The sequence below is a fragment of the Calidris pugnax genome, unplaced genomic scaffold (assembly GCF_001431845.1).
Source record: "Calidris pugnax isolate Ruff unplaced genomic scaffold, ASM143184v1 scaffold44, whole genome shotgun sequence".
NCBI classification, from domain to species: Eukaryota; Metazoa; Chordata; class Aves; order Charadriiformes; family Scolopacidae; genus Calidris; species Calidris pugnax.
In genome coordinates, this window is record NW_015094506.1 from 44331086 (window position 1) to 44344742 (window position 13657).

The 13657-nt window shown below is 38.6% G+C and overlaps 1 protein-coding gene across 1 annotated transcript in view; it reads left to right on the top strand.

Moving 5' to 3' along the window:
* Positions 1–13657, top strand: part of NAMPT (nicotinamide phosphoribosyltransferase) — a 171696-nt gene that overhangs the window by 154896 nt on the left and 3143 nt on the right. Inside the window, exons 4-10 of the mRNA XM_014963367.1 lie at positions 1544–1672; positions 2142–2300; positions 2653–2789; positions 4837–5062; positions 6311–6430; positions 11727–11867; positions 12035–12169. Coding sequence (XP_014818853.1) covers positions 1544–1672; positions 2142–2300; positions 2653–2789; positions 4837–5062; positions 6311–6430; positions 11727–11867; positions 12035–12169 — 1047 coding nt within the window. The remainder of the gene's footprint in view (positions 1–1543; positions 1673–2141; positions 2301–2652; positions 2790–4836; positions 5063–6310; positions 6431–11726; positions 11868–12034; positions 12170–13657) is intronic.

Below are 13657 nucleotides of genomic sequence, written 5' to 3' on the forward strand. Positions count from 1 at the left end.
TGCATGTGTAAATAGTTCCAGAAAATACATGGTTTGTTCAATTGTTTCCTAAATTTTTCAGAGATACTTGAGTTGAACTTTATTATGAAATACAAGGCTTTAGCACTTCTGACACAAATCCCTCCAAATCAAGTCTTTCCACAATTATCCTCTTTCCCTTTTGTTTAAAAAGGTGTCAGTCTTCAAAGAATTGCAAACTTCTCTTCTCTGTAAAAGCAGCAGATTTAGACTAATAGCATTCATCAGAGCTGTTCTAATACCTGCAGATTAAATGCTAAATTTCATTGTAGGTTCTAGTGAATTGATATTTTTGCCATTTGAAAACACAATTTTCAGTTATTTGCATTTATTTGTCCCTGAATACCCTGACAGTATGTATTTTATGGTGGCATCTGTCTGTGAATATGTCTGGATGCCATCTCACAACCAGGGTGGACCATAAGGTGTGCAAGAGAAAAGTGAATTTCAACTAAACATTGCAAATGGCAATGTTTTTTTTTTATTCCTTTCTCAGATTTTCTTGTTGAAATTGTGCATCTATGTAAACAAATACAACTTCAACTTCTTGATGTTAGGTGCTGATGGTTCTCAAACTGGAAGTGTATGTACCCTTTGGGTCTTCGTATGCCCTTACGTGCACACACTCCCTGTTTCTGCTCACTGAATTCCTGTTTATATTCATATTGTTTGCTCTCTGGCTCTGTGACCTGATATGTAATGTTAGGTAAAGTGGAGGCAGCAATGGCTGTATGAGTGAAGGACCAAAATGGATTTGAAGTATACACGCATGAATTTGTACAAAGAGTAAATGAATGAGTAAATACTGATAGGGTGAAGGTGTGGAAGAGAGGAGTGGACTGCCTGGACAACAACGGGGTGGTGCAAAGACTGGAAGTGAGCAGGAACTGATGATGACTGATAAAGATATAAGCCCTGAATTGTACAAGTTGATTTTACCTAGAAAATTTTTGAAAGGGCTGGGTTGAAAGACTGAATTTGTCAAAAGAATGACATATCAAGGTTAGATTTCATGTTTAGTGAATAATTGCAATGACAAAATAATCTTTGAAATAGATATTAAGTGGATCCTTCTCTAATAAAGTAACAAAGCACACATATATACTAAGCAAAACTAAAGATTTTTTTTTGAACGCTTAGGTAATAGCTAAACTTTTTTTAGCTTACTTCATGTGAAAGTACTGAAGAAAAGATTGGCAAATATTTCTTGTCCCGTGGGTATTTTTATAGAATATTTAAGCCTTCTTGACTCAATTTGCACAAGGAGTACAACCGATAACCATCATTTGGTTTGATAAAGAGACTGTTTTCTAGGTTGCAGGATTTTCTTCCTTTTGTGATAAAAGTGGATTTTTTTATTTAGGTTGGTGGGTGTGCAAATAAACCAAATTATTTCTAGCATTGAAAGAAATGAAGACAAAGAAAACTTTATCAATAAACTCATAGCCTGACTTTTTTCCATTGCAGTCAAATAAAAGAGGGATATTTTTCCTGTTGTCTAACAATATTACTGTTTCTTACACAGAAATATGATGGTCATCTTCCTATAGAAATAAAGGCTGTTCCTGAGGGCTCCGTAATTCCCAGAGGAAATGTTCTTTTCACGGTAGAAAACACAGATCCAGAGTGCTACTGGCTCACAAATTGGATTGAGGTCAGTTTTGGAAAGTTAACATTTTTTTTTCCTAAGTAAATATTAATGCACTTACATTAAAGGCTGAATCCCTTATTGGTTTAAGGGGGATCTCTGGCAGCTTTAATTTTCTGTTTTAAGTAAGCCTGAATTCTGTTTTTATTGCTCTTACACAGACCTTTCCTCCCTACCTGGCAAGAGATTGTAATAATTTTACAGGAAATTCACAAGAGTACTTTTATCCACAAGGAAAGGAGGATGGGGGGAATTACGTGTCTGTAGTTTGGAGTGATAATTCCTGAGATGATCAATACCTGGCCTACTTTATAAAGGCTAATTACTTCAGCCTTAAAGCAAACTGTTGGAGGCATCAGTACTTTCTGAATGGGTGATGAAAACAGATAGACCTTTTTGTGCCTGATTAGATGCCAAGTAGGGATTTCTGAGTCCTAAGCAAACATACCTAATAATGTGATGGGTTTTGTTGCAGACTATTCTTGTGCAGTCATGGTACCCGATCACAGTGGCTACAAACTCGAGAGAGCAGAAAAAGATTTTGGCCAAATATTTGCTAGAGACTTCTGGCAGCTTAGAAGGACTGGAGTATAAACTGCACGACTTCGGCTACAGGGGAGTTTCTTCGCAAGAGGTAATACTATTTGTCTAATAACTTGAGTAATCTAATTGTTCTTAACTATAAAGGGTTGTAGCATGTATCTACTAACAATTGTGTCCCTCTCCCGCAGTGAATGCATAGAGCACTGTGGACTGATGTGCAGGGGGCAGATTTGGGCTGGAGGGTGGGTGTGTGTCTGAACTGTGAGGACAGACTGGGAGAGCCTTTTTCTGTATGGAAGCTGTCTTTCCTCTGTAAATGCGTGAGGAGGGTATTGCTGAAAAGTGAACTGAGTCAGAGTTTTGCTGTTACAAACCAGTGCTAGCAGTGACAGGATTTAGGCTTCCGTATCTGGTGCAGCAACTGAAAGTTGTGTCTCTTTCAGACTGCAGGAATAGGAGCTTCAGCTCATTTGGTGAACTTCAAAGGAACAGACACTGTAGCAGGAATTGCATTAATTAAAAAGTACTACGGTACAAAAGATCCGGTTCCAGGATATTCTGTTCCAGCTGCTGAACACAGGTAAGATACTAGGCTATTAAGGCCTTTTTAAAAATAGCTTAACAAAATGTAATTTTTTCTTATCAGTCTTTGTATCCAGAAATATTAAGCTTTTTCACTTAAATCATACAGTATTAGCCACGACTGATCCAGCTGTTGAGGCTGAAATGCAATACTGATGCCTCCCTGTGCTCTAGGAACACGAGAGTGGCACAGTTGTTCTTGACTATAAGTGTGTTTTAAATGTTTTTAAACTATAACCTTCTTATCAGCGTCTTAAGTAAATTTGGATGATTCTTTTTAGAATGGACTTGATGCTTACAGGTGAAAGTAGATATTGAGGGTTCATGTTATGAGCTTTAAATTTTGTTTGAAACACAAAATTGTAAAATAAAAAAAAAAACATGTAAGTTGCAAATCTGGACTCTCCCAGATCATGTTCACCCTCCAGAAGAGGCAGTTGCTCTAAAACTTCCCATCAGCACAACTGATTCAGCTGATGGTAACTCCTTGATCTCTCACCAAGAAATGTGAATGAGTTTTTGAGAGTAAGAAACTGGTGTCAAACAGGCATTTGAGTTGAAGAGCTCTCATTGTTTATATCCGAATCCTGTACAAGGTCAGGAGTGAATGCAAATCCTTGGATTTCACCTGCATGTCTGCATACTGAAACAAGCAGAACATAAAGGAAGGGATAGTTGCTTTTTTCTTACAGACTACAAAACCTAGTGCTTGTGAATAGTGAATATTTTCACTTAGAATTGCAAGACAGACAATGGAAAAGCTTACGTGAATAATCCTAATAGATCAACGTTGAACAAACACTGCTTCATATAACTTTGGACTGTTGCTGTTCTCAAAGACCTGCTTGATCAGTAGAAGTGACAAGCTTTTTCTGAAATGTCTCCTCTTAGCTTAGCTTAATACTGCAGTTAAATCCAAAAATGGTGAATCAAACAACTATAAAATTGTTTGTAATGAAGGCAAACACATGGAGTCAAAGAACAAACAAGAGTCTTCTACACAGCATACTGAAGTGGTGGTGTGAGAGCAGACAGCTTAAGGTTAAAGCTAGTTAAAGTTCACATTGCAAAATGCAGACTGCAGTCACCCTTTCCAAGTTAATACACCAAAAGGGGCTCATGCAAGAGACCTAAATTTCTGCAGAGTTGTTCTGCTGTTTCACAACCTCCGATGTAAGGTTGTGTTGTGAGTGTGGTGCTTGCCCCTGGGTTGCCACCAGGGTTGTTCCTCGGACTACCCCAAACTTTTTTTTTGTCTCAACAAATTTTGTTAATGTCTCTTCACTAGTGTGACCTGGGGCTTGTCCACACAGAAGTTAATTCTAGCATTTTATGGTAACAACTCAGTGCCCCCTACCTCTTGCTGCACACCTGTGCTTCGCATGTGAGCAGTTTTAAATATTCACACACAAGTCACTAAAGTTAATTATATTGGCTGGTCTGTGACAGCCACATACAGACAGCTGCTGCGGATCAACTGGTGTTCAATAATGAATTACCTCTCTCAGCAACTCTGATATGTCCTTGCCTGTACCCTTCTACCAAGGGTAATGCCCTGAGGTTCCTCTAGAAGAATGTTTGTATGAGTGAGCATAATGATTTTAAATTGCTAGTAAAAAAATGAAAATAAATTGTGTTTTCTTCTAAGATTTTTTTGAACATATGCTGTGAGTTCTCTATTTCCCATCTCCTTAGTCTGAAGCTGCCAGAGCAGATGTTCTGTTCTTGCATCTGTAGTTTCCGAACTGTCTGAATTTCAGATTTAAAAGAAAAACTCTCTCACATATGTTAAATAAACAAAATCATTTTAACGAGTGAAAGACATTTCATGTGTCAAGTGTTTGCCAAAAATGAATCCAGGGTACTGTTTATTTAGTGTATATAGTATATGTACTACCCATACAATGCAGAGCTGACAAGCACGGAGTTTATGCTGTCTTGTAATCATATTGCCTACTATTACCTTGAACTGTTACTGAAATACAGAATGTGTGATTTAACATTTAAATGCTGCTTTAATGTGGATTTTTCAATTGACTTTACAGTACCATAACAGCTTGGGGGAAAGACCATGAAAAAGATGCTTTTGAACACATAGTGACGCAGTTTTCTTCAGTGCCTGTATCTGTGGTTAGTGACAGCTACGACATTTACAATGCTTGTGAAAAAATATGGGGTGATGACTTAAGGCATATAATTGAAGCCCGAAGTCCAGAGGCACCGCTTATTATTAGACCAGACTCTGGGAATCCCCTTGACACTGTTCTAAAGGTAATTCTTTCTTGAAGTCATTTGTGTACAAGATTGGGAAGGGCAATTGTTTGTTTTGTAATGACCTGCTAACAGACATAGGAAACCTAATGCTCTAACTTGATATGCATAGTGTATACTTGATGTTAGATTATTTGGACCTATGAAAAATCTAAACAATGCATAGTGTAGATGCTAGATTATTTGGACCTATGAAAAATCTAAACATTTACCTCCTTGGTGTAGATATGGGAACTGTTTTGCAGTCTGAGTAGTTTAATCTTTTTCATCAAACCCATTCTTGCATACTACTCTTGAAGTCATTACAACAACTGCCAGTTTTGCCAGTCCAGGGATGTTGGAATAATTCTGGAAAGAGAGATCTTTCATCACTTAATAACAAATAAAATGGGAAGCATCTTGAACATTAATAAATACTAGGCCAATAAGACATCCCACCACCAAGTTTAGGTATCTTGGTGCCCTGTATTAATGTAATTCTCTGTTTTATGTTACAAATACAAGTTTAGCATACTTCTCCCTTTTGTAAGATGTGCATTTAAGTCAGTGGCACACGACTTCCAACTTGAAAAGTGCTTCTTGCCTGGTTGCTCTTTAGAGAGTCTAATGACTGTTGCCGTTCTATAATAAAAGCTGTTGATACCTCTGATTTTGAGTAGCTGTCAGCACTGTTTTAGAGAGTAGGGGAGATCTTAGTTATGCTGGTACTATGTCAGATTAGATCCACACAGCTTTAACACTTTTTTTTTCCTCCTTTGGGACAACTGACATATATTCATAAATAGGAACTTTGAATAATCTTTCAGAGTTGGTTAGAAAAAATCCAAACTGAAGTGTTTAATTATTGGCAGCTAACAAAATTGCAGATAACTGAAAGCCTCATCCACCATCTTAAGGGAGGTCAAAAGAAGAGCAGAATCTTAAGTTGACACGTTTAATTGTAAGAACTTGCGGCAACCAAAAAGAGAGAGGAGGGAAGCATGGGTCTGGTTAGCTCCTGGGTACAAGTCTGTAAAGGCCATATGGTCTGTGACTGCTTTAATCTAATGGCTCCCACCACAATGGCTGGCATGCTTTTTTATTATGGGCCGATGTGGATAGGTTTAGAGCAGGATATGTGGGTATATTTATGGAATTATTTTTTTTCAGAGCATGACTCAAATGTGGAAATTGTGGGGTTTTCTTTTTATTGGAATGGCAGGTGGTTTTTTTATTTATTTTGAACCATTTTCCTTCTCTTTTCAATAGGTCTTGGAGATTTTAGGGAAGAAGTTCCCCATTACAGAGAACTCAAAAGGCTACAAGTTGCTGCCTCCGTATCTCAGAGTTATTCAAGGAGATGGTGTGGATATCAACACACTGCAAGAGGTAGGAGATCCTGTAAGGGTGTCAGGGTGACACTGGCAATGGTGATATTTAATCTGGACTCGGTTATGTCTAGTCAAATACTGCAGCTTCTCTGCTGACCCCACCCTGCCCGTCATTCCAGACTCTGGCAGTGATATCCTAATGTGTAAAACAAATTCATTAAAACTCCACAGGGAATTATTAAGATGCATAAAAAAAAGAGAAAAGGCATCTCCTAATCCTCCTGTTGTAACCCTTCTCCCACTGTCTCTTTTTGTTTGCTTTTATCCTGCTTGTCAAGTCTCATTCAGATCAAAATCTGGCAGTGTTTGGTCCTTTCATTGATACATCTAAGGCACACTGCATGATTGCTGTGCTATAGCAATAGTAGTAGTTGACTGGTTTGGCTCATTAGTTACGTGCCATCTGAAGTGTGCTTGCACTCAAATACCAAAGGTGTAGTTTTGAAGGAGACTTTTTAAAAACAAGGGCAAGGGAGGTGAGTTTGTTGATTTGGCAACTAGTGGAATAAGGGTTGTTGAAAGCCCAGAAAGGATGTTTAACAGATTAGTCTGTAGTCTGAGTCAAAAGTACAGTTTCATCAAGACAAAAATTGATTATTTAGTAGATGCTGGGAACTATGCTTGGAACTAGTTATAAATTCAGCACTGTTGATTAGATGGAGATACTGGGTATTATCATGTAGTTACAAAGGTATAGACTGCAGTAAGTATAGATAACGAGGTGCATGTAAGAGGAGGAGTACTTGACTTTATCAGGTTTGTTCTGAGTCATTCATCTTCAGCTGTATCAGAGTTCAAAATTAGAAATAAGTTGAATAAATTGAAATTAATTTTACTTGATTTTTATTAATGCTTGTCTCAGCTTTCTAGACTGAGACATCCTTAGATTCTTGTTAATCAAAATTGAATTTTGCTACTCCTCAAAATTAGGAGTGAGAGAGACATCAGGCTTGTTTTTTAGCTAATCTAAAACTATCTGAGACTGAGTATGTAGCGTGGGCACATAATATAAACCTCAGTGACAGAACTCAAATTTGTCACTCGGATCCTTAGAAAGCAGTTAGTTTTGATATTGTTACCTATGCCTACTGTATTGCAGTTATGTGCTAGGGTTTTGTTCCTCCTCCATTAGCCTTCAAAGTAAATTTTATTTTACTTTTTTTTGTCCCATGTGGCTTTTTGAAAATATACAACTATGCTAATATGCTTAACAGGGCACAAGCATGAGAGATTAATAGCTGCAAAGAAAGTCTTATCATTAGATACTAGGGGACGAGACTCTCTTCATATATATATATATAAAAACTTGTTCTCAACAACCATTTAACAGGATGGATGCCTGTGTTAGGCAAATTAGATTGTGGTTGAGATTTTCATGAGTCATGACAGGAAAGAAACTGGACTATTAATCCTCTCTTGTAAGGAATTCAGTGTTTGTTTTCCGTAAGTTGTGCTGGACAAAATTCAAGGATGCTCATATAGCATCAATTGTAATCAAAATAGTAAAACTAGTATTTAAAATATTTGCATTAGAGGAGAAAATGCACTGCTCTCCCAAGTTCTGAATAGAGTCAGTAAATAATTCCAGCAGATAATGAGAGAGGGTAAGAGGCAGAAGGAGCAATTCTTTTTTCAGATGATCTGCCTGTTTACATATTTTCTTCATCAAACTGTAACTGATTAGGAGGAAAAGTCTACTTCTGTGTAGTAGAAGAGAGTTGAAAGTCTGGTTCCACAAGACTTAAAGAGCAGATGTAACTCACTGCTGCCCAGTGGCTGCCTCTTTAGCTCTTCCTGATGCTAAACTTGCTGTGTACCTCATGTCAGCTTTGGTCATTGAACCACTGGTCATTAAACTAATTTAGCCCACACATGTAGCAGCAAACTCACTCAGCCAAAAGTGACTAATTTTTTGGTTCAGTGAATTAAATTGGCCCAAAAAAGGGGACAGTACTCACCAGCACAATACAGGAGAGAAAATAAACTGTTGTTTTGAGCTGGGAGAAGCAGGAAGGAAGGAAGAAGGCACTTCTCCTTTGACAGCAGCAAATTATATTGAAGACAAACCCTGAAGTTGCAGCCTAATTTTACTCATGTTTAAATTTTATGCATTTCTTTATCCTCTTATGTCAGCAAAACCAAGGTTACTTTTGGAAGACCTGGGTGATACCTTGACATTTGGAGAGGAGAAAGAAAGAAAAAAACCAACCCACCCACCCCAAAACCAACCCAACCTTTTCAAAAAGAAATTTACATGAACAAGTATGAATGCATTGTTGTGGACATCTTTTTTCCCCCCCACTTAGAGCTTATGGAAGTGATTATTCTAATTATTCCATATGAGTCTTAGACTCTAGGTGTGATGTATTGTTATGGATCAGATGAAAGTTAATGGGTACAATAGGAAAATGTAGAGTGAGTAATGACCGATCAGTCTCATTTAGCTATCCAAACTAGCTGAAACAACAATATAGAAAACAACTGAGAGTATAAACTGGATTTTAAAATTCTTTGTTTTAATAGGGAATGCTGGTAGAACAGGTAAGGAACCTTTTCTGACTTTCTTCTAGCATTTTCACTTTTTAAAATCATTCCAATCTGCTAACTCCACGATATACTACACTTTCAAAGGATTTTCTTTGAACATTCAATTTCCAGATGTCTTTAAATTTTTATATAAAGAAAATCCTCTAATCTGGAGTCACAGTTGATGGATTAATCATGTTCATAATGGTCAGAGGAAGCCGGTGAAAACTTTGACACCTGAACTGTTGTCTCTGTAGGTTTGAAAGTGTGAAACAAGAAATCCTTCTGTTTCGTTTTCCTTTTGGGGAGGCTTCAGTTGTTTCAGATTTCCCTCTTTTCTTCCCTACTATGGCTGCTGTTTGCCGTCTCTTCCCCATACCTAAGGAAGCTGTTATTTAGGCCTCTGCTGCGGGTCAGAGCTGTCTTTCAACTTGGTCTGAGCTGTCATAGCTGTCTTTCCTTTCCCTTCCCTTCCACCCCTCACCAGCCACAGATCAGTCTGATTAGGGAAATCCCTTGGGAGAGAGTGGAAAGGTGGAAGCCAGTTCTTCACCCAAGGTAAGTGAGGAGCTGTGCCTGTGGTACAAGATGGCAAACCCTCTGTAAACGAGAGCAGGAACACTAGATGAACAGGGGTTCACATTTCTTCTCACCTAGGCAAGAAGGTTAAGCGGCCATGGCCCAGCTATGCTGTACTTGTACTACCAGCTGTTAACCTACAAGTATCAGTGAACACAAAGTCTAGGCTTCATGTGCCTTGGCAGGATGTTGTTTATACTGGGTAGTTTGTGCTACACCTTCAGGCTTGTTCAAGGGAGTTCAGTGTCAAATGTGATCTATAAAACTCGATGTGGAAAAGAGTAGCATATGTTGGCTCAGGGCTGGCCAACAGTTCACGCGGCTTCAGGCTTGGTCAGCTTCTGGACAGAACTTGATCAGAGTCCAGGTGGAGTTTACCTACGTTTGCATTTTCAAAAGACAGTGTAGATAAGCAGAGTCCGTATCCAGTCAAGGCTGACTTCTTACAGTACTATTGGGCCTTATGCTTAAGGAGATGGTATAGAAAATCCCTTTTCTTACCCTTTGTTGTTTTCAGTTACTTCTGAGATGCTTAAGGGAGAACTTCATTGATTTAAATCCTTTATCCTCCCAGGGTACCCTATTTAACTGCTTCCAGGAGAACCTGATCACCTGAAAATAGGGATTCCTTTTGTGCATGGTCACTGTTTGAAAGGATATGATCACTACTGCTAAAATCCACAGGATTGTCACATATTGAGGGGGCATTTGTTCAGGATACAAAACTTCCAAAGGGTTCCCTTAAGTGAAAGTCATAGTGGTAGGGCCTGAGATTCATTTCTCTTAACTTCTTGTATGAGGCTGAGTAAGCTGGTACCATTAGAGTGATGGAAACTCACTGATGAGATCTCTACTGGGGAAATCTGCTAAAAACGCAGTGGGAAGGTGTTCAGAGCATACCCTCAAAAGGCTATGGCTCTGCAGTCTGCCTCTCCTGCTGGCTGGCCTCTCTTCGACATTCACACTTTGAGAGTATCTGAAGAGACAGTCTGCATGTGGCTAAATGGATAAACAAAATACTAGTGTGCTCTTTTGTGTACATTAGCTATCCATTTGCCACTCTCTAAAGTTGGCATTGTGTCTTTTTTTTTTTTCTTACAAAACTCCAGCTTTGCCTTAGCTGTCCCTTAAAAGTGGCTTGATGTCAGCCCTGTTTGGTGTTACTCTGGCATTTCTTTTTGATGCAGGAGGATGAGACTGCAGAAAAGATTACCAGATTTCTGACAATGGTGATTTTTGAAACTCTGCACTGTTCCCCATAGATTTTATGCCCCCCTGCCCCCCCCTTCTGCTTCTTATCTTCCTTTTTTCTGGATGGATGGGATTTTGCTATTTCATCCACTCTGAAGCTCTCATCCACTTTTGTTACAAAAATAGTTAGGAGATACACAGGAGTTGAAACACTCTGGTATTGGGGCTATAACCATCATTTCAGGCTGCCGTAAGGGTAAACAGGTCAGGGAAACAGATCTTGGCCATTTATGAGCATGACTAAACTAGCACCCATTACTCCAGGCTAGAGGATGTCATGTTTGTCTGGATGGAATGAGAATTGGGGGAAATGATATATGGCAAGTTTTAACTTTACTATTTTGGCAGTGCAGTTCACTTTGATCTGTTTTGCCACCTTCTCGGGGAGGTACAAACTTTTTGAGCAGCTTCATGTATTTCCATTTCCCATCTTTGAAATAGCTAATTGAAATCTAGTCAATGTGATCTGCAGGAGAACTGCTCAGTAGAAATCATTGGTCAAAGCACGTAGTAACTTTCTGAGCTGATGAGCAAGATGATGGCTTTGTTTCAGGGTACACACTATGCTTTGAGGTCTTCCCATAATTCTGAGAAATCAGAAGGCTCTGAAATACTCCCGTGAAATCTGTCCTTTTCTTCAGAGCTCTGATTGTCTGGGCATTGCACTACTGTGCTACCCTAGTTTGGGAAGTATACTTGCTGGCATGATAACAGTTTTACAGCATAAACGTTCTATAATTAGTCTATGCTGGAATCTCAAATGAAAATGCAAACAACATGCCAAGTATTGACAGAATTGTTACACACACCACCTGGAAACTGAATGTTAGTTGGTTTAATTGTATGTAAAAGCATCTTGTTGAAGTAGTATAATATCGTTATGGGAAAATGGCATGGCCTGAAAATATGTTCCATCATAATTTTCTTTCTCTTATTAGATTGTGGAAGGAATGAAGAAGAATAGATGGAGTATCGAGAACATTGCATTTGGATCTGGTGGAGCTTTGTTGCAGAAACTAACCAGAGATCTCTTAAACTGTTCCTTCAAGTGTAGTTACGTGGTGACCAATGGTCTCGGGGTATGTCTTTGTACTTCTTCTAACATTATGTTTTCAATAGGGACCTCCCTGCTTGAAAGGCTGTTGACATTTCCTGTTACATTACCACCATCTGCATTAGGTGCACAAGCCCCACAAAGCCTTTTCCTTTAAAAAAAAAAAAAAAAAAAATACTCTTTTCAAGATAGGTAAATGTGTTCAAGGATCCAGTTGCTGATCCGAACAAACGGTCAAAGAAAGGCAGACTGTCATTACACAGGACACCTGCTGGAGATTATGTGACACTTGAAGAAGGCAAGGGAGACCTTGAAGAGTATGGGCAGGTATGAATTTTCAAAATGTTTTGTGTCGTTCTTCATGCAAAAATAGACTGAGAAAAAACAGATTATTACTTATTTTTTATTGTCTTCGCTCAACTCCTGTCTTACTACCTCAGAAGTGTCCCCAGTGCCCAAGTCAGTAACAGCAGAATGTCAGAAAGCCAGTAGAGTGTTCACACTTTACAATTAGAGATATTTCTCTTTTGTTTGAATTTAGAAACAATAGGACATTGCTGCTTTTTCCCAAAACTAATGTCTCTGCTGCATACCATATGCTAGCCAAGCAGTATTGTATGGGCTATGTTGCACAATTTGAGTAGTGACCTGAGATGGGAGAAGGATAGGCATGACTAAAACTTGTTTCTACTTCCCCATTGAGAATTTTAATAGTTTCTTCAGATGTTAATGCTTGGGGAGGGGTTACGGGGGAAAATTCCCAGTTTTCAAAGATGTAAATTTAAGGAATTCGGTTTCCTTGTTAATTCTTTACAATTGCAGAATGAAATGCTGTTTCGCTAAATAAGCACAATCTTCATGCCAGTCTCAGGCTTTCAGTTTGATATCGCTTATGTTTTCCGTGTACAGCAATGAAGCAATGAAATGTTTAACTGCATGTTGGGTCTCTTCCTGAATTAAGAGGACTGAAAATAAGTTATCGAATTGCACTTCAGCCTTTAGAAGCTGGAGGTTTCTTTAGTTTTCTGGTATACAGAAGCACATTTATGTGCTCTTATGGCCAGCGGTACCCCTCTGCCTACTGTAAAACTGAGATCTGTCAGAGAAATTTCAAGACAGGAGACCATACAGTTATATATACTCTACATCATGTGCTCTAGATGCAAAGATTAAGAAGAAAAGACTTTCAAAGTTATATGTACACATATGCATGTATGTATGATTGTGCTGAATGTATACGTAGAGAGAGGGGGACCTAATGGTGAGAAATCTATTCAAAACAAATCACAAGACTTTGGCTCTGAAATTAAGCAATATGTAGTTCCTTCATTTTTGACAGGTGAAATAATTCATTAATAATTTTTTTGTCCTGTGATACTAGGGTAGTTTGTGTGGCACAGATTCTGGGGCTCCCTAGGAAAGGACAGGGAACTGTACTCTTTTGTGGGCCCATTTCCCTAAAGTCACAGGTCCTTGCAGTCAGTCATCAAGCGTAGCTTCTGCTCAGCATTTCTTTTGTGCTAACTTTTCTGCACAAAGCTGTGTTTATTGCTCTTCCAGAGTGCTGTTTGAAGCACTTCTTGATACGCTGTTTTACAAAATGTATGTGCAAAGGAGACTGTGAAGAGATATTTTTTGTAGATTTTTTTTATTATGGTTGCTCTAGAGGAAATAAAGATTTCATTTAAACCTCTGTAATTGAATTGTATTTAATTGGTTGAGCATCTTCTTTCTTACCAACTGCTCTAGGAGGGTATATTTAGCATGTGTGGCTCTGGCTTTGGCCAGATGTGGACAACTTACTGTAGGGACTAC